Raw genomic sequence first — 23,203 nt, forward strand, 5'->3', positions numbered from 1 at the left:
AAATTAAATACACTCCCCCGTAAAGTGCTCAGGCAAAAGTTTGCTGTGATTAATAGTCCCGCTCCGGCTATAAAGCACCATTTTGCAGTGGCTGGTGCTGCCACCTCCCAGCCTCTTCGAATGGCGCCGTTAGGGTTAGCGTTGCGCTAGCTGCCCACCCGCTGCCTGTACCATACCGAAAGCCTCATCTGTATCTGGTTGAGCACGTACTTCCTCTTCCTAGAGCTGTATTTCAGTAAAAGAGCAGAAGTGAGTTTTGCAGTTACTAAACTAACCAGAGTGGTTTCAGAGCTCAGTTCATTGGTGGCGGTACTGTATATAGGTATGCTTGTATTTTCAAGCAGAAATGACTCAGCAGAGAGTTATACTGACATTATCAGGTTCTGGAAGCCTTCCTTGGCCGTTGTGTATCACACTTGTGTATCTTCTGGATGTATACTGTGATTCCGGGTTCTACGTGATGTATAGAGACAGCTGAAGGTTTGTCCAGTGGAATCTTTCTGCCTGTATTCTCGCACTGAGGCCGGTGAGTTCGCCGGTGTGACATTGAGGCTCTGGAGGTCAAGGATGCCAGATGTCCTCGTAGTGGGAAGAGGGGAGGGTAAAAATGGTGCAATGACACCTCAGTTTTTCAAGACCTTACGTATGCACTTCGGGAGCACAGCCCTTGGCATATGAGCGGCTGAGGAGGTAAAGAAAGAGCCGGTTTATGGTGTTATTTTGACTGCATTGGTGTCCGGCAGCCAGGCCACATTTGACCATTTGCACTCACGCAGCAAATGCAGCCCTTAGTTTCCTGAGCAATCGATTGGCCTGCGTTTAATGAGCTGACAATTTGAAAACACTGGATACTCACTGTAGTGTGTCTATAATTTGTGATCGGTGCCAGAAGAACAGTGAATGCCACTTGTCCTACAGAGACCTGTGTGGGGGGGGGTGCTTGCATGGGACGGGGCTGTGCTGGGCTCTGTTGGTGCTGCTAATTGGATCCAGGTGCTGTAACACATAGGAGCTGGGGGAAGCACCGTTTGAATAATGAGAGTTTGCGGTGATGGTAATGTGAGTGACTATAAAACAGGAAATGAATGTTCTTCATTACTCACCACTGAGGGTATGGATTCATTTCAGGGAATATTTGATTGTCTGTCGTATAGGTGTGTGTGTATGTGCTTGTGTGTGTCTGTGTATGTGTGTGTGAGTGTATGTGTATATGTGTGTATGCGTATGTATGTGTGTGTGTGTGTATGTGTATGTGTCCATGTTTATGTGTTTGTATGCGTATGTGTGTACTGTATATATGTATGTGTTTGTGCAGGTGTGTATGCGTTTATGTGTGTATGCGTATATGTATGTGTATGCGTGTGTTTATGTGTATGCGTGTGTGTGTGTGTGTGTGTGTGTATGTGTGTGTGTTCCTGAAAAAGACTGAGAGCACAGACTTCAGTCAGCAGAGAAGATCCTCCCCTCAGTTGTGATTATTAATCTCTCTTGACTGACAGGGAAATCAATCGCATCTCTAAATACTGTACTTTGCGACAGTAAATTGTAGCTATCGAAACACAGGCCTTCACTCCTTTGACAGATGTGTCACGGAGCACTCTTTTCATCTCCGTCTTTCAGTCAGAAACCTCCAAGCAGGGAGTTTTCATGCCGCGGAGCTACAGACTGCGGAATATCAACAGCCGCCATGCAAGAATCTTTGTCTTGGGTGACCCCGGATGTCTCCCCGACACTCGAGTGTCTGTATCTGTTTGACTCGCTGACACAGCTGCTGCGTCAGTCTGTTCTCTAACCTTCTGCTATCAAAAAAGGAGGTAATAGAAATCACCTTTAAAAGAGTGAATCCTGATTGTGTGGGTGCCGACTCTGCTTTCTCGAACGTACGTTGCTTTGGATAATGGCATCTGCCAAATAAGTGCAATGTACTGTCCGGGCTGTGATTGGTCATTGTGTGCAGGTACCACACCCAGAGCCCAGTACAGCTACTGTGTCAAGGTACCACACCCAGAGCCCAGTACAGGTACTGTGTGCAGGTACCACACCCAGAGCCCAGTACAGCTACTGTGTCAAGGTACCACACCCAGAGCCCAGTACAGGTACTGTGTGCAGGTACCACACCCAGAGCTCAGTACAGTCACTGTGTGCAGGTACCACACCCAGAGCCCAGTACAGTCATTGTGTGCAGGTACCACACCCAGAGCCCAGTACAGCTACTGTGTCAAGGTACCACACCCAGAGCCCAGTACAGGTACTGTGTGCAGGTACCACACCCAGAGCCCAGTACAGTCATTGTGTGTAGGTACCACATCCTCCCGTCATGGGAGATTCCCTGTCCTGTACCCATAGTTTCTGGGGTAGGCTCCGAACCCCCCTCAACCCTGCATAGTATGAACAGGTACAGAAAATGGATGGATGGATAGTATTGTCTTGGGTCCTCAGCCAGTGTCTCCAGTAAATGTCGTGTACGGTGTCATTACGCAGAGACACATACTGTATGGTTAAATGAGATAAAAACGTTTTCAGATGTGGATTCAGCAGTTAGTGACTGGTTAGGGTTGTGGTTATGGTTATAGTTAGGGTTACGGTTACAGAGATGAGACCCTGGTGTGTTGCATTATAACTGCTACAGCACACATCTCTCCAGTTATTTTTTCTGGCCCCAACTGGCTTTTCTCTGGCAGTGACTGGCAGCACAGGGTAATCCCACACACTGTGCGTTTCAGAGCTTCGAGTCTTTCATCACTAGTGCTGTCACAATAAGCGTGTGTGTGGGCTCATCTCGCGGCTGATCCTGGTGATGAACCACTAGGGGGCTGCTCTCATCACGTGCTGTGCATGCCGAACTGTAGGGGGCGCTGTGTCTTAGCAGGCTCGTGGGGAGGGGGGGGGATCCTTTACAAATAAAGTTTGAAATGAAATCCAGGTTGGAGTTTCGCTCAGCTTCGCTTCTCACAAAAGAGTAACTCACTTGGGTAGATGCCAAGACCGGCCGCCTCGGAACAGCTAAGGAAAAATAGGCTTTTTATGAACCCTCCCCCCACTGCCCCCACTCGAATAATGGTAAATAAAGACAAATGGAGCTCTAGATCAGCCATCTTTGCCCTTACGTGATATGCAGGATTAGCCTGTGTCGTTCATATGAGCTTAATGACGACGCCACTAGTTGAATGCAGAGACGGCATCACATTCAACATCCGGTCGCCAGTGGGGTCTAGGTCCTGTCACACGGGCACCTCCCCCCAAAGCACGCACCGCTCCTGAGCTGATGCCGCTGGCCCCCTTTAACCTGCGTCACTCCTCTGTCTCCTACAGTAACTGCAAGGAGGGAGAATGAAAAATAAGAAGCAGGAGGAGAGGAAGGAGTGGGGGGGGGGGCAGGAAGAGAAAGGAGGAGAGATGGTTGTGAATAAGACACTGCTGTCCTGCAGGGGCGTGAGACTCCACCATATGTGGTTCTGCCGTGGAGTCACCCTCTCAGCTGGAAAGCCCCACTGCATGATGGGAGCTGCACGTGAAAGCATTCTTGCACTGTGTGTGTGTGTGTCGCTGCGACCTCATTAACTGGCGAGAGCGGCTGACACATCTCAGGAATGTTTTCTTAGAGACGGCGGGGGGATGAAGGGTCGTGTCGCTCCCTGAATCATGACCCTGGGGATGGGTGTGTGCTGGGGGGGGGGGGGGGTTGCAGGATGGCTCTTCGAATCCTTTTAACCCTCTGCTACCTACATGGTAAAGTGAGGTGTTGAAGTATCACACGCAAGGCCCAGTACACATACTGTACTGTGTGCAGGTACCATACCCAGAGCCCAGTACAGGTACTGTGTGCAGGTACCATACCCAGAGCTCAGTACAGTCACTGTGTGCAGGTACCATTCCCAGAGCTCAGTACAGTCACTGTGTGCAGGTACCACTCCCAGAGCTCAGTACAGTCACTGTGTGCAGGTACCACACCCAGAGCCCAGTACAGGTACTGTGTGCAGGTACCATACCCAGAGCTCAGTACAGTCACTGTGTGCAGGTACCATTCCCAGAGCTCAATACAGTCACTGTGTGCAGGTACCACTCCCAGAGCTCAGTACAGTCACTGTGTGCAGGTACCACACCCAGAGCCCAGTACAGGTACTGTGTGCAGGTACCACACCCAGAGCCCAGTACAGTCATTGTGTGCAGGTACCACACCCAGAGCTCAGTACAGTCATTGTGTGCAGGTACCACACCCAGAGCTCAGTACAGTCACTGTGTGCAGGTACCATTCCCAGAGCTCAGTACAGTCACTGTGTGCAGGTACCATTCCCAAAGCTCAGTACAGTCACTGTGTGCAGGTACCACACCCAGAGCTCAGTACAGTCACTGTGTGCAGGTACCACACCCAGAGCCCAGTACAGTCATTGTGTGCAGGTACCACACCCAGAGCTCAGTACAGTCAATGTGTGCAGGTACTACACCCAGAGCCGAGTACAGGTACTATGTGCAGATACCAGACAAAGAGCCCAGTATGGGTGCCACTGTCTGATTCTTGGTAATTTTGCTGCATTGCAGATCCCTAATTATTTTGCCCCATAATTGAACTGATACTGCGCTAAGGTACTCACTCTTCTCATCTTTCACTCCACAGGATATGGTCATAAGCTGTTTACACTGGGGGGGCAGTTTCATGTTATGTATATCCACAGGTTTTGTCTCACTTCCAAAAAGCAAGGTAGCAAAGCGCATAAAACTGATATTTAAGGAACTTACTTGTGTAACAAGAACTTTTTGAAAAATCGTCTATTATTAGTTTTGATCTGTTAGGGGTCATTAATTGCCGTTTGTTTGAGGTAGTGGGAACTCCCAAAAGTTTAGGGATAGAAACGTGTGTGTAGGTACAGGAACATGTGCGTTGTGAGTTTGTGTGTGAGATTCCGTTAGTGCTGATTGGCGTGTGTACACACATGCTTCAGCATACCATCCAAAATTGTCTCTCCCACGCGAGCAGGCATCACTTGACCAGAGGGAGAGGAATTCTGGGCCAGAAGCAGTGCTGGACACACTTTCCCAGGCAGAGAGCTCCCTGAGGAGAATCTACCAGGGCACACACATGCTTCTACTTACAGAGTCTGGGAGCCACCTCTGCGTCACAGGAAATGAACTCCGACCTTTGAACCGCAAACCACAAGATGTGACCATGAGCTGTGATCTGGCCTGTGTTTTTATGGGCTGACAGAAATGGTTTGGGGGCACCAGGGCTGGACAGATCAGAAGTAATCTGAGAACCAGCAGCAGTGAGATGCTGCTCTCTTTCTGTGTCTCTGCATCATGCTCTCTTGCAGCTTACACACGTGTTTTGCAATGATCTCTTTACATTTTCCTGGATCAATTTAGTTTGTAGTCAAATTTTCTCAGCATCCATCACCTAAACTACCAACGACGTAGAGACACACACACACCATCTCTGAATCAGTATTTGAGATGTTTCTGAGTTAAAGCAGTGGACAGCTGTTGTTTAAGCTTCATGTGTCCCTTGTAGGTGTTAACCACACTGCCCCCTGGTGGACTACATGAAAAAGTACTCCCAGTGTCACTGTTCTGTGGAACACTACATTTTCGGTAGTTCAGAAGCATAAGGAGCATCTTGTGTGTGTGTGTGTGTGTGGTCCAGGTATACCTTACCTTGTGGGGACCAAATGTCCCCACAACGTGATGAATACCTGTTGTTTTTTTACCTTATGAGGACCAGGAAACTGGGAAAACTCTATTTTATAAAAATCCGCATATTCAAAATATTGTATTTTGTTTGGTTACTTATGGTTTTGGTTAGGGCTGGGTGGGGGTTAAGGTTGTCATAGTTAGCACTTGCATTTTTCCCATAGAAATGAATGATATATATATATATATATGGACGAAAGCATCATCTTAATAAATAACATGTAGGTGTATTGTGTATGTTTCATGTTTCACAGCATATTGTTTTATCGTGGATTGTTCTGTAATTGGTGATTGCCGTGCGTTTTGCATGCTGTGGCCTTGTTAGTAGCTGCCATGCGTATGGCGCCTTACTGACGAATGCATGTTTCAGTGGCGTGTGCTTGTGGGTGGGTGTATTAGCAGCCCCCGCTCAGCTGAGCATGCCCTGTGCCTTGTTGCTGGCGTGGGGGAGATAAGGAGCAGTGCTGCGCTGTGAAGTATTGCCCCCCAGCTGCAGCTCCCCTCCATCCAAGCCCCCTCCATACTAACCCTAAGCTCTTTTCAAGAAGCTCTTTGTCTCTAGTAACAGTATTGCTCCTCTGACTGTCACTGATGCTCCTCCTTCAGTTTGTTCTGTTTTATCTAGATTTATCTGGGCTTTGCCATCTAGGTACTCAACCTCTGTCCAGTGCCCTGTAGCCTGCTACCTCACTCTTGCCTTGCACCCCTGTAGTCTGCTACCTCACTCTTGCCTTGCACCCCTGTAGCCTGCTACCTCACTCTTGCCTTGCACCCCTGTAGCCTGCTACCTCACTCTTGCCTTGCACCCCTGTAGTCTGCTACCTCACTCTTGCCTTGCACCCCTGTAGCCTGCTACCTCACTCTTGCCTTGCACCCCTGTAGCCTGCTACCTCACTCTTGCCTTGCACCCCTGTAGCCTGCTACCTCACTCTTGCCTTGCACCCCTGTAGCCTGCTACCTCACTCTTGCCTTGCACCCCTGTAGCCTGCTACCTCACTCTTGCCTTGCACCCCTGTAGCCTGCTACCTCACTCTTGCCTTGCACCCCTGTAGTCTGCTACCTCACTCTTGCCTTGCACCCCTGTAGCCTGCTACCTCACTCTTGCCTTGCACCCCTGTAGTCTGCTACCTCACCCTTGCCTTGCACCCCTGTAGCCTGCTACCTCACTCTTGCCTTGCACCCCTGTAGCCTGCTACCTCACTCTTGCCTTGCACCCCTGTAGCCTGCTACCTCACTCTTGCCTTGCACCCCTGTAGCCTGCTACCTCACTCTTGCCTTGCACCCCTGTAGCCTGCTACCTCACTCTTGCCTTGCACCCCTGTAGCCTGCTACCTCACTCTTGCCTTGCACCCCTGTAGCCTGCTACCTCACTCTTGTCCAGCACCCTGTAGCCTGCTGGTTCACTCTTGTCTAGTGCCCTGTAGCTCGCTAGTTTAGTCTTGTCCAGCACCCTGTAGTCTGCTAACTTACTTGTGTCTAGCACCCCGCAGCCTGGTAATTCACTCTTGTCTAGTACACTGTAGCTTGCTAGTTTAGTTTTTTCCAGCATCATGTAGCATGCCAGCTTACTCTTGTCCAGCTTACCCCTTGTCAGTGCCCTGTAGCCTGCGATCTTACTCCTGTTCAGTGCCCTGTAGCCTGCGATCTTACTCCTGTTCAGTGCCCTGTAGCCTGCGATCTTACTCCTGTTCAGTGCCCTGTAGCCTGCGATCTTACTCCTGTTGAGTGCCCTGTAGTCTGCAAGCTTTCTCATGTTCAGTGCCCTGTAGCCTGCAAGCTTTCTCATGTTCAGTGCCCTGTAGTCTGCGAGCTTTCTCATGTTCAGTGCCCTGTAGTCTGCGAGCTTTCTCATGTTCAGTGCCCTGTAGTCTGCGAGCTTTCTCATGTTCAGTGCCCTGTAGCCTGCAAGCTTACTCTTGTCCAGCACCCTGTAGCTAAGTAGTGATCTGCTTGATCTTGCAAAAATGGCTTCTAAAGCCACTGAGATGAATATCTCTGTCTCCAGACACCGTTGATTAAATCTGTAGAGATCAGAGCAGTGGTTGGTCTCTGGCTGCCGGATGCTGATTGTGTCTAGCGGTTCCCTCCTGCAGCCTGTCTCCCCTCCAAGATCATCTGCCACATGGCAAGCTTGTGCAAAGAGGTGACAGAACACTTTCACGGGATAGGAGCTCCACCGCTTTGTGTGTCTCGGACGTGACAGTTCCAAAAAGGATCAGACGGGGGTGGATAATGACAGCTGAATCCTCTGAATCCGAGTCGTGTAGATCGGTTATTAAGATGCATGTCATTATTACTTTCAGACAGCAGACTGCACGTTGTTGACACACTGCTAATGGGTTAGCGTCAGAGACGGGCTTGTTTGTTTGTGCTGCCAGAGCAGGGATGCTGTGAGACCTGTTATCATTAGCCTTAGCCTCCGTGTTTGGCCTCCTCAGACCTGCTGCCCCTGCTCCGTGTGGGTCTGTCTCACTGTGCAGCAGCGCAGGATTAGTTACACTGCTGTTCAGCCCCGATATCGGCAGGCAGGGTTAAGGCCTCGGGTGTTAGCTGGAGGGGGCTGGCGCAAGAGCTCTGGAAGGGACAGACAAGGATCAGTCAGGGGTTCGGATGGATGTGATCATATGTGAAAATCGACATCCTCTCTCGGGCTGGCCTGGTCCGCAAATCCACACTCGTTTCTTGAGATACGAGGCAGCTGGGTTCCTGAGGATGCCTTCCGATGTAACTGGATAAAAACAGGCTGCTGATCCCCCCCCTCCCCCATACTACATTCAGACTCAGATATACCAACACTGTCAGCCCAGCTGATGGACAGCAGTAACAGCTCACTGTGCTGCATCTGTTTGAAACTGTCTCTGGTGAAGAAATAAAACAGTTCACTGTGCTGTCTCAGAGTGCTGTTACAAATGAAGACTTACTAAAGAATTCGTGTCTTCATGCACCCATATAGGGCCATATCTCAGAAGCTCTGTTTGATATGCTTGATCAATAGTCATTATAGAGCATTACATGATTTTTGTGCCTCTTTGGTCTGCCGGTGCTGCCCTCTGCTGTATTGGGGTCTGCAGCCACTATCGATGTGCGTATGAGCCCCACCCTCTCTCGCCCTCCCCCAGAACCACGAGAACGAGACGGCACTGCACTGCGCGGCCCAGTACGGGCACTCGGAGGTGGTGCGGGTGCTGCTGGAGGAACTGACGGACCCCACGATGCGCAACAACCACAGCGAGACGGCGCTGGACCTGGCGGCGCTCTACGGGCGCCTGCAGGTGGTGCGCATGCTGGTGCGGGCCCACCCCCACCTGATGTGCTGCGGTCGCGGCGGCCTGCACACACCCCTGCACCTGGCCGCCCGCAACGGCCACCGCGCCGTGGCACTGGTGCTGCTGGAGGCCGGCATGGACGTCAATGCCAGGGTGAGGGCGGTGGGGGGCGTCTGGGGAGGGCGGGGGTGGTAAATCCGAGAGGCCTGTGGTCCAGCTGGAAGCGAAATTGGCGGAAAGGGTGAAATCTGAGGCGTGGGGGGGGCTGGGGTGGAGGGAGAGAGGAGGAGATCAGAGATCTTTTGTCACCTGCTCCGTGTCCCTAAGCGCTGGCATCCTTCCTGCGTCATGTGACCTCCTGCCTCCCCCAAATACCAGGTTCTGCTGCGTAAGGGGTCACAGTGAAGGGAAGCCAGGTCGGAAATGGCTGTCTGCCTGCTGGCCGTGCAGCGGGAGGTGGACGGACAAAAGAACATTCTGGTTTCCCGCCCCCCGCCACTGGTTAGCTTGTCGCTACACCAGCATGCCGCGGCCTCGCGGGGCCTCGCTTCCTGTAGTACTCCTGCGGACCCACAGCACCAGATTAGACAGGAACTGGACAAACCACTTGGCTTCTGCGATTGCTGTGTGGGGGAAGTCATGTGATTTCTTGCCTTGTCACTAGGGTGGTGACGGGGATGTGTGATCTTCAGAACCCTGGGCTGGTAACCTGTGGGGTTTGTTCTGCCTTCATGGTGCCACGGCCTCAGGCCTCGAACCCCTATGCCCTGGCTCTGTGCAGATCCACATCAGAGTCCTGTGTGTGTTTCCGAGGGTTTGTTTACCTTGAGACATTGGGGTAGGATATGAGTGCAGAATCCTGAACTCCCCAGTTCGACCAAGGAGATCTTAGGCAGTTGACATGACTGTTTATTTGGTTAAACATTTTAAATGAGTCTGAGAAGAGTGATTTGGCGAAGCCCGTCTCCTGGTCGTTGGTTCTACCAACTCTGAAGCCGACAGATCTGGCTGGGCGACCAGGCAGGAGGCGAAGGAGCCAAACTCCGGACCAGAACGGGGAGCCAAAGGTGGTGGAGGGGAGAAGGGGGGCGAACCGAATAGCTGTAACGGCAAAGAAGTGGGTTAGACTTATTCTTTATATAGAACTTGAACCGCTGTGATTGGACATGACGACGTTCATAAGGTCTCCTTGTTTGAACTTTCGTATTCACTTTCATTTGTTTAAAGATGATAAAGAACATTGAAGTTCAGTGGACTCTCAGAAGTGAGCAAAGGAAGCTGATTGGAAGACCCGCAAATTCCTGTACGCACTCTGTGAGGGAATTGGTTTCCTGGTGACATCATCACCGAAATGGCATGGAGAGTAGAACAGTAGGAGGTTAGGTCGCAGGAGCCCAGTCCTTTTATGCTCATAAAGGGGTTCATCTTTAGAGGAGAGTGAATTTGGGAGTGATCGAACCGTGTGGCTCTCGAGTCTGTGCTTCAGCTCTGGTCAGTACTGCAGATCCAGGGGGCATGTGTGTTCACCATGGGAGGCAGCGGAGTAAGCGGTGGAACAGCAGGTGTCTTTTGGAATTCATTCTTCCATTTCTCCTGGAGCAGTGGGTCAGTGCTAATTGCTCCTGGCTGGCCATGTGTCATGTGACTGACAGCTGTGCTCCTCTCAGCATCAGCGGCTCTGCTGGGAGGCTTCAGGCTTCAGGCTCCAGTGCTGCAGATGGCAGCTGGCTCGGGTGGCTCTGCCAGCAGGTGGCAGAGTGGTGAAGGTGCAGCACCTGTCACCAGAGTGTCACGGGTTCCAGTGAGCTGCCATTGCTGAATGTACCCATTACCGCATACAAAGAACAGCAGCTTATATACGTAATTTTTTTAAATCACCTTAATTAACAAAGTCATGTGACAAGTATGAAAATTGTATGGGGTGCATTTGGTTCTGGTCATGACCGTATGGCACAGTTTGACACTGTATCTCTCTGCATCTTTCTTTCTTTCCCTCCCTCCCTCCCTCCCTCCCTCCCAGACTGAGAAAGGCAGTGCCCTCCATGAAGCAGCCCTCTTTGGGAAGATGGACGTGGTTCGCCTGCTCCTGGACGCAGGTGTGTCTCTCTCTTTCCTGGCGCCCTGACCTCACAGATGGAGCGGCTCGCACCCCCACACCCCTCCAGCCGAGGCGATTTCCCTGGGGACTGATGCCCACTGGCCTCGCTGGCGTCACTGGCCGCTTCAGAAGTGAAGGATAAATCTAGTTAAGCAGGCGGAGGGGATTATAGGAAGCGGCCGCTGCGGATTTCTCTGCCTCTGGACGGCTTGGTGCTGACGTTCACGCTGCTGACCCCGCTCTCTCAGCGTGCTGTCGCTCAAACTGCGATTTGTGCAGCCGCACTGGTGACGATGCACTAAGCCTGCATCAGGAGAGTCTGCCGACAGTGCTGCTGAGGTCAACTGACAGATGGACAGAGAGAGAGAGAGAGAGAGAGAGAGAGAGAGGCGATATCCAGATTTACACCAATTTCTTTGCTTGAGCTTGTTCCAGCCCTGACAGACAGCACTGATAGAGGTGCAGCCGTCTTCCACCTCTAGAGGGTGATGTTCACCCCCCCCCTCCCCGTTCAGGACCCCTAAATCGCTATTGTGCCCCATTTACCGTCAGCCAATGTGATTGCCCATAGCAGTATAAAGGATAGAATGGCTGCAGAAGGCAAATAAATCTTTTTTTTTTTGTTTATTTTCCTGGGTAAAATTTTCAGTCACAGAACAATCATCTGATTGGTGCTGATTGAAGCTGTAGGTTTGTCCAGACCTTGTGGTTAACCTGCTGGTTATCAGAGGGCAATGAGTGTTGGCTTCTTCCTGGACTGCGTTGTGACTGCAGGCTGGCAGTTATATCACGAGGGGTGGAGCCCCTGGGGGGGTGTTATCACAGCTCCAGCAATGATGGTCCTGCTTGGAAGATTCCTTAAGAGCCACAGGTCAAACTTCGCTCCCACACTCTGCTGCAGGGATTGACGCCAATATCCGGGACAGTCATGGCCGGACAGCGCTGGAAATCCTGCGGGAGCACCCAGCCCCGAAGTCTCAGCAAATCACAGCACTCATTCAAGGTAGGACAGCCAATCATGGTGTCAATTCAGCAGAGGAGAACCAATCGCTGTATTCAGGCAAAGCACAGGAGCCAGGTAAAGGACAGTTCATCCCCTCCTAAATCCCTGAATTTAATACACGTTTAAGCAAAAAAACACTCACACATAATTGGAAAATACAGAGTGTAAGTGCTTCCACGGCCAAACAGGCGCAGACTTTCGCATACACAGAGTGTCAGACAGCTCCGGCCGGCTGGCTGCTTCCCCTCTGCAGTGTGATGCCGGCTGGTGGATAAGCCTGCCCCAACACCACGCTGTCTCTGTCTATCTCTCTTGGTCTGTTTCATTCTCTGTCTCTCTTGGTCTCTATCTCACTCTGTATCTCTATCTCTCTTTATAGCTATCTGTGGCTCATTCTCTTCTTTCTGTCTTTCATTTTCTCTCTCTCTCTTTGTGTCTCCATCTGTACCTGTGGCTCATTCGGTCTGTTGTCTCTGCCTCTCTTTCTTCTTCCCTCTCTGTCTCTCTCTTTCATTCTCTGACCCTCTTTGTCTATATCTGTCTCTCCTCTGTATCTATGTCAGGCCGCTGCTTGCTGGGGATTGTCTGCTTGACACTATCAAGTCAAAATGGAATGTTCTTTGTAATATAAACCTGACTTTCCGTCTAACTCTAGAACACCTGGGAGAACCATTTATAATCACTCCACCAATGTGAGCACGGCCTAGCATACAGCACCTCCGGTTTGTCCTGGGACCCGGAAACAACTAGAAGGCTTAGTGCTTCCTCAATGCAGCCAAAGGATCAGCTCTACCTCTCAGACAGGTTTTGGAAGGAGAAGGTGCCTTAGAGGGAACTTCCCTGTGATTTACAGTAGGGGGGGTTAATGTTTGGGAGGCAGACTTTTGATGAAAAAGTTGCAGTTGGTTCTGATTCCTGTAGCCACCACCATGGAATAAGAACTGAAATGTGTAAATAAAATATCTTGTCCTAGATGAGATTTATAGTTTGGTTTGATAAAAGCACAAGTCAGACAAATAATGTAGGTCGCTGTGCATAAGAGCATTAGCTAAAATTAATGAAATGCCAAAAATGTTAGTGTTAGAACCACACAGCCATGTTGCTCTGTGGGCTGGTGTGTGTGTGCGTGTGTTTGTGGTGGGGGGGGGGGGTGTGAGAGATAGATTGAGAAAGAGTCCCATTGCAGATGCAGGCAGAGAGAGTGTGATGGTGGGGGGCAGGGAGGTGTATGTGTGTGGAAACTCATCTCAGGGGGACCGGAGGAAAGAGCGAAATCGGCATGTCGAGCCATGTCTGCCAGAGACACGGAACCACATCCTCCACATCCCATTCGGGTACGGAAGGAAATCCCTTGTCACTCTCCCGCACACTCTGCGGATTCCGCATGGACCGGGTTCATTCGGAGTGAGCCAGTCCGGTGGCATGACTTCGAATCTTTTGTGAGTGAATGATGGACTCGCAGCTGGTGGCCACCTGACATGCAGACCGGTGAATGCAGAAAGCCTTCAGTTACGGCCATTCGGCGGCTAGCAAGTCGCGTCTGCAACACGGTCCCCTTACCGGCCATAGCATAAGACGCAGAAGCCTGACAAATGGGATCCATTTATAAAAGGGTGACTGACGGTAGCATTGCGGGTGTAAATAGGCATGGAGGACATTAGCATTTCACGGTTAGCCTGGCAAAGCTGAGAGGGAGAGGGGGGCCACAAATGCCCCCCTGGGGGGGGGGGGGGGCGCGCAGCAGCAGACTGCCCAGTCCTCAGTGTCAGTGACCTCCCAGAGCGTTCATGCAGGGGGGGCATATCGGCACCATTCTGGGGCTCACATTCTCTCTCGTGGGGTATGAGACGTGGCTAATATATTCCACATGTCTTGCCTGCGATTGATATCTGTGTTACGTTTCATTCGGCTGCGGCTTCACTCCTCGGTCCGCGGTCCTGGCTGCGTGTATCTGAATGTACATAGCTTGGCTAAAAATCACTGGCACAAAAATACCATTGTTACAGCCAGTTACTTCCTCCACTTCTCCATTGTTTGTCCTTTCTTTCTTTTTTCTTTCTCTTTCTGACTTTCCTCCCCTTCTCTCTCCACAGAGTACATGGATGTGGAGATGGACGGTAAGAGTGCCCAGGATGAGCCCATCCGACACTGTCCCATTCCCACCCCCCGCACCTCTATGTCCTCCCCGGCTGCCTCGCCCTCCCTCCGGATTAAAAGTAAGCTCCCCCCTCCACATTTGTGATTAATCTCCTTCCATGAACCCCCTCCTGTCGAGCAGAGCCAGCTCTCTCGCTTCCTGCCTGACTTTCCGTGCCCTCCCCATAAAAGAATATCTTACGATGGTGGATATTCATCGTGGGGGGGGGGTGTGAACTGTCTGAGAGACCTGTGCTGGATTTTCAGGTTTTTGCTCCCACCCGAAGTTGCTCAGATTAATTGCAGCAAGATGACATTACAGGAGCACAAAGCTTTCGCCTGTTAACAAGTAAAGAAATTTTGGTAACTGTTAGCACAATGGGATGTTCACTGCTGCAGTGCTGCAGGGCTGCATCGCGATTACAGATGAATACAGACAAATATACCCCCAGAGTCCTACAACCACACTGTTCATTTTCATTCAGCCATTTTGGGGGGGGGGGGAATTAGGTAAACAGACGGGGTGCTGGTGGCCTGCTTTCGTCAGCCGTGGGAAGGGCTTGGGCAGACATCATTACTCCACATGGAAGTGGTACTCTGGTGTATAGGCGGAGCTTCAGGGCAGTCAACCAATAGCAGGGGGCTCAGGAGGTCAGCTGAGAGATGCGGTAGAAGAGTTCAGTGCTAAAACTGTAGGCAAATTAAAGTTGTAGGTGAATTCTAGAGCTAACATGTAAATGACCTGTCTGGCAACAGAGCTGTGTGGAACAGTAAGCTAGACAGCAAGAGGAATAGAGGTCTTTAACTGAGCTGTGTGTGTTCCTGTGGGACACACCTCTCAAGTCACATGGTTGGCGATTAGACTGAATGGTTGAAAATGACACACAAAAAAGAGGAATGAATTTTGAGGATAAGGCTTCCCTAAATGTGGTCAATGCTGCCCCCAGTGGCGAGAATAGGTACTGTCACACTGAGAACCTCTGAGTTGTGCTCTATGTTTTGCAGATGATAGATTTCCTCTGCTGATTTCTGACCCAAGGGGCCAAAATTACAGGCAGTTCAACTATATTACAGTTGTCTCCCATGGAGCCCAGGAGCATTCCACAATAGTTGTAAATTTGTGTGTTTAGCAATTTCCCTTCTCTTCGTCTTGTTTCACTCCCCCTTGCCTTCTTTTTAGTGTGATTAAGGACCTTAAAAGCTGGAGCAGTGGTGTGTTATCGACCATACGGGAAGTGACAAATCTGCCAATTGGAGAGCTTCGGGTTCCCAGCTGAAGGCTCTTACAGATGTCCCGTTTCAAGGCTGGCGTTGGTGTTCTCCTCGCTCCTGCAGACAGGCTTCTTTTGCGGGTGTTTATGTTGGGCAGCTCTCGGAAGGAGAGGAGGATCTGATTACGGATTTCTGAGGATTGAAACCCACTTCAGTTTTCTCTGTCTGCTCTCCACCCTCTGCCACACATCACTCACACCTTCATGCTAAACCCAAAGCCACCTCTACCTCCCCCAACCCCCCCCGCCGACTAAGAATCCCTTACCTACTCCCACACACTTATTTTAAGCCAATGATGCTACCTGCCAGACATTAATACTCATATCAGAAGAATTACAGAAGACCCACTGATATGTGCTTGGGAGCTTGGTGAGTTCTGAGAAAGATTTAGGACCACATATAGCAGGTTACAGACCCGAGTCACAGACAGGGAGCTGCTGTTGGTGTATGAAGCCAGGACTTAATGATAGTCACTCCTCAAAATATATGACTTCATAAGTAATGGGAAGTGGTAAACTCCAGCAACACATCGGGTAGGAGTAGAGTGAGGTGACACTGATGTCCCTCATGCTGCGATAGATCATCTGCTACTTTCAGACTCTTGAGGATCCTGATGGAGGTTCAGGAATCTCCCAGTGACGGACCGTCAGGGAGCCCAGATGTTCTCCTCTGTGTTCCAGACGAGGCTGTGACGGGAGAGCTGTCCAAGCTGCTGAACGAGATCAAGATGTGCCGAGACAAAGAGTACTCCTTCGAGGACCTGTGCCATACCATCTCCTCACATTCCATGGAGAGCTTTGGCGGCGGCCGCCATGTTGACGAGCAGCGTAATGGAACTTTGACACGAGTCCACAAGGTGAAGGGGGTGGGGTGGTGCTGCCCGTTGTCTGTGAGTTTGGCAGTAAAAGGATGACATGGTGGGAAACAGTCTATAATCTGTGAGTCAAAAGTTTGGACACACCTGCTTTTAATGTATTATAATGTAAAGTCCGTATTTTAGCTATGTTTTTACCTTACAGTAAAAGGCCTCAAGGCAATTATGTAATACTTATCAAATATTGCAATGGCCAAGAGAAGTGTTCAACATCTCAAAATTCTGTCAAATTTTAGACTCTTCAAAATAGCCCCCTTTTGCTTCAGTGATATTATTACAGACTCTTGCTGTCCTGAAGGAGTTTCCACAAATTTTGGGCACAGATTTTAGTCTGACTCTTCTTTCCGACTCATCCCAAAGCAGCAAGGTTTAGGACAGGGGGGGTGGGGGCCAGGTCACCTGTCACATCACTGCATGTCTACCCCTGTTAACAAGAAAATGCTTAATGTCCTACATGACCTCAAGGTGAGCTTAGGGTCACTCTTTTGTTGAAAAACAAATGATTTTCAGTAGGTGTGTCCGGACTATTGCCTGGTACTGTAACTGTTCCTTTGAGGAGTTCTGTTTGACTTATTTTGCTATTGATCATGTTTATCAATATTATGAAGAGGGTAATGCATGTTCTTATTGGGAAATGCACGTCCTCATTTCTGTACATTGGCTTTTCCACACCAAACTGCTGCCTGTCCTGCCTGCTACCAGTAGAGGGCAGCCTGCACCAGGAATTAAAGTCAGGATAGGGGCACATTCTGTTTATATAATCGTTGCTATCTATTTATAGCAGAAATGGCTTTTTCCCTGTTTGCTTGCTGGCATAAGTCGGAGTGAAGGCACATATGCGTTGTGCGGTAAACCACTGCTGCAGATGCGCGTGTGTGTTTATGCATCGCACTGCTATGCAGTGGCTGTCAAGCAAAGTCTTCTGTATGCGGCATGTCTGATGGGGCTGCAGATCCGGGGGGGGTGGGGGGGTGGGGTTCCTTTGGCATTTTCTCCGGTAGCTGGTTCTCGGCTGTACGGATATGGGTTAGTCAAGATGAGAGACCTGGGGGTCTCTGTGGTCAGCAGCAGCTGGATGAAAAGTGAGAGTGAGAGAAAAGAGAGCAGTGAGTAAGAAGGTGGAGGATAAGTCTGAACACCATGGAGGTTAGACCCCAACCCAGTGGACGACTGTAATCCCACATTCTACGGCGTGGAGGGTCTGTGTCCAGCTGGGCCGGTTTAGAAGTGTCTGTCAGTGACGCAGCGGAGGATCATCATGGTGGATTTATGATGTGATCGTGACGGAAAAGGATCTGCATCACAGGGGATGGGAGGTGCCAGTGAAACAATTCGGTGACATACATGGCCGCCTAGGGCGCCATCTTCTGAACGAGTGCCAGGTTAACACGCCAGCGTCTCTTTGTCTTGGACCCTCCGCAATGCCAGCACGGAAGAAGTATACAGTTGTGTTGGGGTGGGCATTGACTGGCATTAGGAGGTGCGGTGTTCACAAAACAGCTCTCAGGTCTCTTCAGTTACATTCTCTGAAGAGAAAGATCTGCTTGTACCTTCACACTTTGAGGTAAACACCAGGTTGATCGACATTAAACACGAATGCCCCCTCTTTTCCTGGCCAGTGAAGCAGAATTGGCCAAATTTATTATCGCTAAGAGAAGGGATGGGCAGGCTGCTCACATCTGTGCTCACTTTAAGTAATGATCCTGGGTGCTTTGCCTCCCCTGCATGGTAGGTACAAATTCAGTTAGAGGAGCATCTGCGCCTGTTAAGTAGGGATTATGGGTAATTTTGTGGTAGGTGTCGTTATTCTATGCCACAAAACGTATCGGACTTCTGTTGGCTCTTGGTCAGATCAGTCTTGTATATTTTATCTTTCCTGATGCCTGCACTGTTGGTTGGTCATGTTCTGTGTGTGGACTAGATCACGAGTACTGGGTGCTGGGTTCATGAACTGGGTGATTGTGAGTGCTGGCTGTCAAGGTATATGAACTGGTAATGGTGAGAGCTGGGTATTGGATGTATAAACTGGGTAATGATGTGTACCAGATGTTTGGTATATGAACTGGGTGATGATGAGTACTGGGTGTTGAGTATATGAGATGGATGATAAGTACAGGGTGTTGGATGTATGACTAGGATGATGATGAGTACTGGGTATTAGATGAATGAATAGGATGAGGATGAGTACTGGGTATTAGATGAATGACTAGGATGATGATGAGTACTGGGTATTGGATGTATGACTAGGATGATGATGAGTACTGGGTATTGGATGTTTGAACTGATAAGTGATGAGAATTAGGTGTTGGGTATATGAACTAATAATGGTGAGTGCTGATTGGATGTGTGAAATGGGTAATGACTAATACTAGATACATGAATACTAGATACATGATGAGTACTGGACTTTGTGTATATGAAGTGACTGACAAGTACTGGATGTTGGATGTATGACCAGGATGATGATGAGTACTGGGTATTAGATGAATGAATAGGATGACGATGAGTACTGGGTATTAGATATATGACTAGGATGACGATGAGTACTGGGTATTAGATGAGTACTGGGGATTGGATTTTTGAACTGTGTAATGATGAGTCTCGACTGGTATCATGGTTGATATGTTCTTCATGTTGGTGGGTACTGGCCACTTCTCACCGTCCCCTGCTTCCTTGCTGTGACAGCGACGCTCTCCTCCACTGGCCCCAGCTCCCGAGGAGGATGAGAGCGAGAAGAGCTGTGGCCCAGCAGTTCTCTGGGAGGCGCTCACGCCCTGCAATGGCTGCCGGAACTTGGGCTTCCCTGGATTGTCTCAGGTACTTTATGATCCTGGATCTCCTCACCTTTGCTCATAAAACACGGAGCTAGTAACCTGCACTCCTGTGCACTAACACTCAGCAAGGCCCACACTGAACTCTACTGTAAACAGAAAGTTGTGCAACAAACTCTGCCCTGACCTCTACGGTCAATTCAGCAATGTACCTTTCAAATACATCCTTCAGTATACATATAGTTTGCTTGACTGCATGTATATTTTGCTTTATACTTGATTACATATGTACTATTATTTATATCCTTTAGTATATCATTTGCTTGACTGCAGTATATATTTTGCTTTGTATTTGTTTAGATATATATTATTCTCTATATACTATCCTTTAGTTTAACTTTAAAAATTTCCCTGCATGATACTGGGTGCTGTACCCTCTAGTGGACCGTATGCTGCTTCCGGAAGCTAAAGCCTAACCCCCCCCCCCCCCCACCACGCGGTGTTTGTGCGTGCTGACAGTGTGTGAGGCCCTTCCTGATCCTCGCGGAGGCATCCGGCAAATACCACAAGCATCCGCCGATGCTGGGTCGGTCGGTGGAGAAGGTGACGCGCAGCTCGGTCAATTGTGACGCGCGTGTTTCTTTTCTATGGCCCACTCCCGCGCAGTAGCACAGCCCGCGATGCCCCCGCGCCCTGTACGCGCTTCTGTGTGCTGCTGCGTCGCCATGGCAGCGCAACGAAGGTAAGCAGCGCTGACGGAGACGGCCATTCCTCTGTCAGCGAGCAGTCTCATGGCATCAGCGCCCCCCGGAGTCAAACGCAGCAAAGCGCTCCAGATTAAAGGATTAGAAAGAGGATGTCGCTAATTCCGGGGACGAGATCTGGGCAAATTGGACAATTGACATTTTTGTTTATGCACTATGTCCCGTGGATCGCAGGCGTCCCACTCGATGGCTACATCAGGATCTTCCAATGAAATTTTTTGGGTGAATCGCAGATCTTGTGAGGTCATGTATCCATGGTTATCTCTCTTCTGAGTGTGTTTCTATTCTGACCACAGTCCTGTCCCTCTTACCACAGATCCTTTGTATAACTGACCAAAGGTCTATATTCCATGACCACAGGTTTCACATGTCCCTGATCACTGATCTTCCATGTTTTTTGTCTGTCATGATCTGTCAGTCATTTGCCCATTGCATGGCCTGTCAGATGTTTTCCTCTAAACTGTAGCCCCAAACCACCGCTGTGTGTGGTGGCGAAGACCCTGTGTAGAGACATACGCGGAAGTGATTCGTAGATGCTTGACATTTGCTGAATGAGAGAGAAAGGGGATGGAGTGCTTCAGGTCTCCAGGGGACAGTGCAGCTGTCACCCCCCCCCCCCCCCGAGACGGGAGCCTCCCTCTGCTAGAGAATGCTGGCAGGCCTTCTGAGGGGGATGTGGTCTGCTCTGCAATCTACATTTGAGATTTTTACATGATGGCAGAATGTGTGTTGGATTATGGGGTCCTTCATAAGAACAGTCTCTCTTCTGTCCCACCATCTCTTAGAGTGTCCTGTAGTCCTTCAGAGGGTCTCCTGTCCCTCAGGGTATCCTGTATTTCTTCAGAGAGCCCCCTGTCCCTGAGAATATCTCGTAGTCCCTCAGAGAATCCCCCGTCCCTCTTAGTATCCTGTACCCCTTTGGAGAGCCCCCTATCCCTTAATGTCCTGTAGTCTTTCAAAGAGCCCCCTGTCCCTCAGAGTGTCCTGTAGTCCATCAGCAAGTCTCATGTCCTGCAGAGTGTCATGTGGTCCTTCAGAGACTCCCCTGTCCCTCAGTGTTCTGTAGTCCTTCAGCAGATCCCATGTCCTGCAGAGTGCCAAGTAGTCCTTCAGAGAGCCCATGTCCCTCAGTATCCTGTAGTCCTTCAAAGAGCCCCTTGTCCCTCATAGTGTTCTGTAGTCCTTCAGAGAGTCTCTTGTCCTGCAGAGTGTCATGTAATCCTTGAAAGGGCCCCCTGTCCCTCAGTGTCCTGTAGTCCTTCAAAGAGCCCCTTGTCCCTCAGAGTGTCCTGTAGTCCCTCAGAGTGTCCTGTTGCCCTTTAGAAAGCCCCCTGTCCCTCAGAGTGTCCTGTAGTCCTTCAGAGTGTCCTGTTGCCCTTTAGAAAGCCCCCTGTCCCTCAGAGTGTCCTGTAGTCCTTCAGAGTGTCCTGTTGCCCTTTAGAAAGCCCCCTGTCCCTCGGAGTGTCCTGTAGTCCTTCAGAGTGTCCTGTTGCTCTTTAGAAAGCCCCCTGTCCCTCAGAGTGTCCTGTAGTCCTTCAGAGTGTCCTGTTGCCCTTTAGAAAGCCCCCTGTCCCTCAGAGTGTCCTGTAGTCCTTCAGAGTGTCCTGTTGCCCTTTAGAAAGCCCCTGTCCCTCAGAGTGTCCTGTAGTCCTTCAGAGTGTCCTGTTGCCCTTTAGAAAGCCCCCTGTCCCTCAGAGTGTCCTGTAGTCCCTCAGAGTGTCCTGTAGTCCCTCAGAGTGTCCTGTTGCTCTTTAGAAAGCCCCCTGTCCCTCAGAGTGTCCTGTAGTCCTTCAGAGTGTCCTGTTGCCCTTTAGAAAGCCCCCTGTCCCTCATAATGTTCATCACAACATCCTCTTGTATCTTACATCATCTGTCCTTACAATCCATCAGTAAGCAGCTGAAATGTTGGACAGTAACCATGCCTGGCATTTTAGAGGACATGCTGCTATCTGAGTTCATGTCTGCGTGCGTTTTTAGTGGAGACACAGCTGCGTGTGAACGAGCTTGATGACTACATGCATGCTCGCTTCCCCAGCTGGAACAGACAGCCTCTGAAGAAGCAGAACAGTGCAAATATGCCCCCCCCCCCCCATTGTGTCAGGTATGTCTTGTCATACCAGATCCCTATTGGCGGAGACATTTGGAGTATCGATGCAGTTGTGGTGTGTTCCTAGTTCTCCCACAGTGCAACTGAAAAGCAGCCATTCGGGTTATTAAACATTATTTGAATGGTCAAATTTATAGTCATGTGTATGTATTGTTGCTTCTTGGTCATGTGGCAATAAAGATTCAGTTTCTATTACTGAGGCTGTGTGGCAGCACGCTATTTCATTACCCTCAGCAGATGTGTGTAGATGTAGGCACAGGGTGAAAGGTCACTTGTGGGGGTTATAAGGAGTGAATGCAGTTCTTTAAGTGTCCAGCAGGGGTCAGTGGCACTCATAGCTCCGGGTGCAGGTACAAGTGCTGGGAAGATCCCCCCACCCACCGATGCCTGAAGTGGAATATTCTTCATGCATGCGTCTCCTCCTCCTGTCTCCATTTGAAACAACAGTATCTCTATGACGATAGTGAGGTGTGAGGGGAGCGTAGGCGGTGGGGGCGACGATTTGGTGGCTATGGCGGGGGGGGGGGGAGAGGGGAGGTTGGTTCTGGCTGCCAGGGAGGGGGATTTCCTTTTTTTGCGCAGAGAGACAATCTTCTCTGGGAAAAAAAAAAGTTGTAACTTCTTAATTTCCAAACCCTGCAGAGGGAGGGACAGAAAGAGGAGGAGAGAGGGAGAGGAAGAGAGAGAAGGAGAGCACCAGTGTTCCGGCGTTGCTAGGAGACATAGAATTCATTAAGTGTGAGGCGTGGGATATCCACCCACTTCCCATTGACAAATCTGAGGCCCGATCAACAAGGACGCGTCAGAGGCCTGCGCGGGTTCCACAGGACGCTCCCAGCCGTGGATCGGTCATTAAGCTGGAGCTTCAGCCCCCCGCCTGAATCTCTCAGTCCCTCATTCTCCTGCATCATGTCTTCCAGTCAAATCAGTCAAATTTATCAGCAAACAACTCAGAAGAGAGGTGCCATACTGCCAAGGCGTCGCAGAACAATACGGGAGAATATTAACAGTAACAGATATTAGTGATGTAAATGTTGACTCGGAAGACATATTCTTGTGTATCGTCATGTTTGCTTTTATTTTAATAGCTGGGCTTCTTGTGATAACAATACATCTCCTAGAATATCGAGGCAGCATGTGACATGCCGTTTCCATTGCTTTCTGCAGCCTCTTACCAGCGACCTCGACAACATCCCCCATGACTTAGAAGTTTATATAACTAAATTG

The 23,203-nt window shown here is 50.0% G+C and overlaps 1 protein-coding gene across 6 annotated transcripts in view; it reads left to right on the plus strand.

Annotated features, from left to right (window-relative positions):
* anks1b (ankyrin repeat and sterile alpha motif domain containing 1B) overlaps positions 1-23,203 on the plus strand; it is a 140,538-nt gene that overhangs the window by 46,300 nt on the left and 71,035 nt on the right. For 5 of the 6 annotated variants that reach the window (XM_023816855.2, XM_023816854.2, XM_072709377.1 and 2 more), the window contains 6 exons: positions 8,805-9,104; positions 10,972-11,047; positions 11,951-12,052; positions 14,146-14,268; positions 16,141-16,316; positions 19,020-19,151. In XM_023816855.2, coding sequence (XP_023672623.1) covers positions 8,805-9,104; positions 10,972-11,047; positions 11,951-12,052; positions 14,146-14,268; positions 16,141-16,316; positions 19,020-19,151 — 909 coding nt within the window. The remainder of the gene's footprint in view (positions 1-8,804; positions 9,105-10,971; positions 11,048-11,950; positions 12,053-14,145; positions 14,269-16,140; positions 16,317-19,019; positions 19,152-23,203) is intronic. The other variant, XM_072709383.1, reaches the window with a different exon arrangement.

This window comes from Paramormyrops kingsleyae, chromosome 1 (assembly GCF_048594095.1).
Source record: "Paramormyrops kingsleyae isolate MSU_618 chromosome 1, PKINGS_0.4, whole genome shotgun sequence".
NCBI lineage: Eukaryota > Metazoa > Chordata > Actinopteri > Osteoglossiformes > Mormyridae > Paramormyrops > Paramormyrops kingsleyae.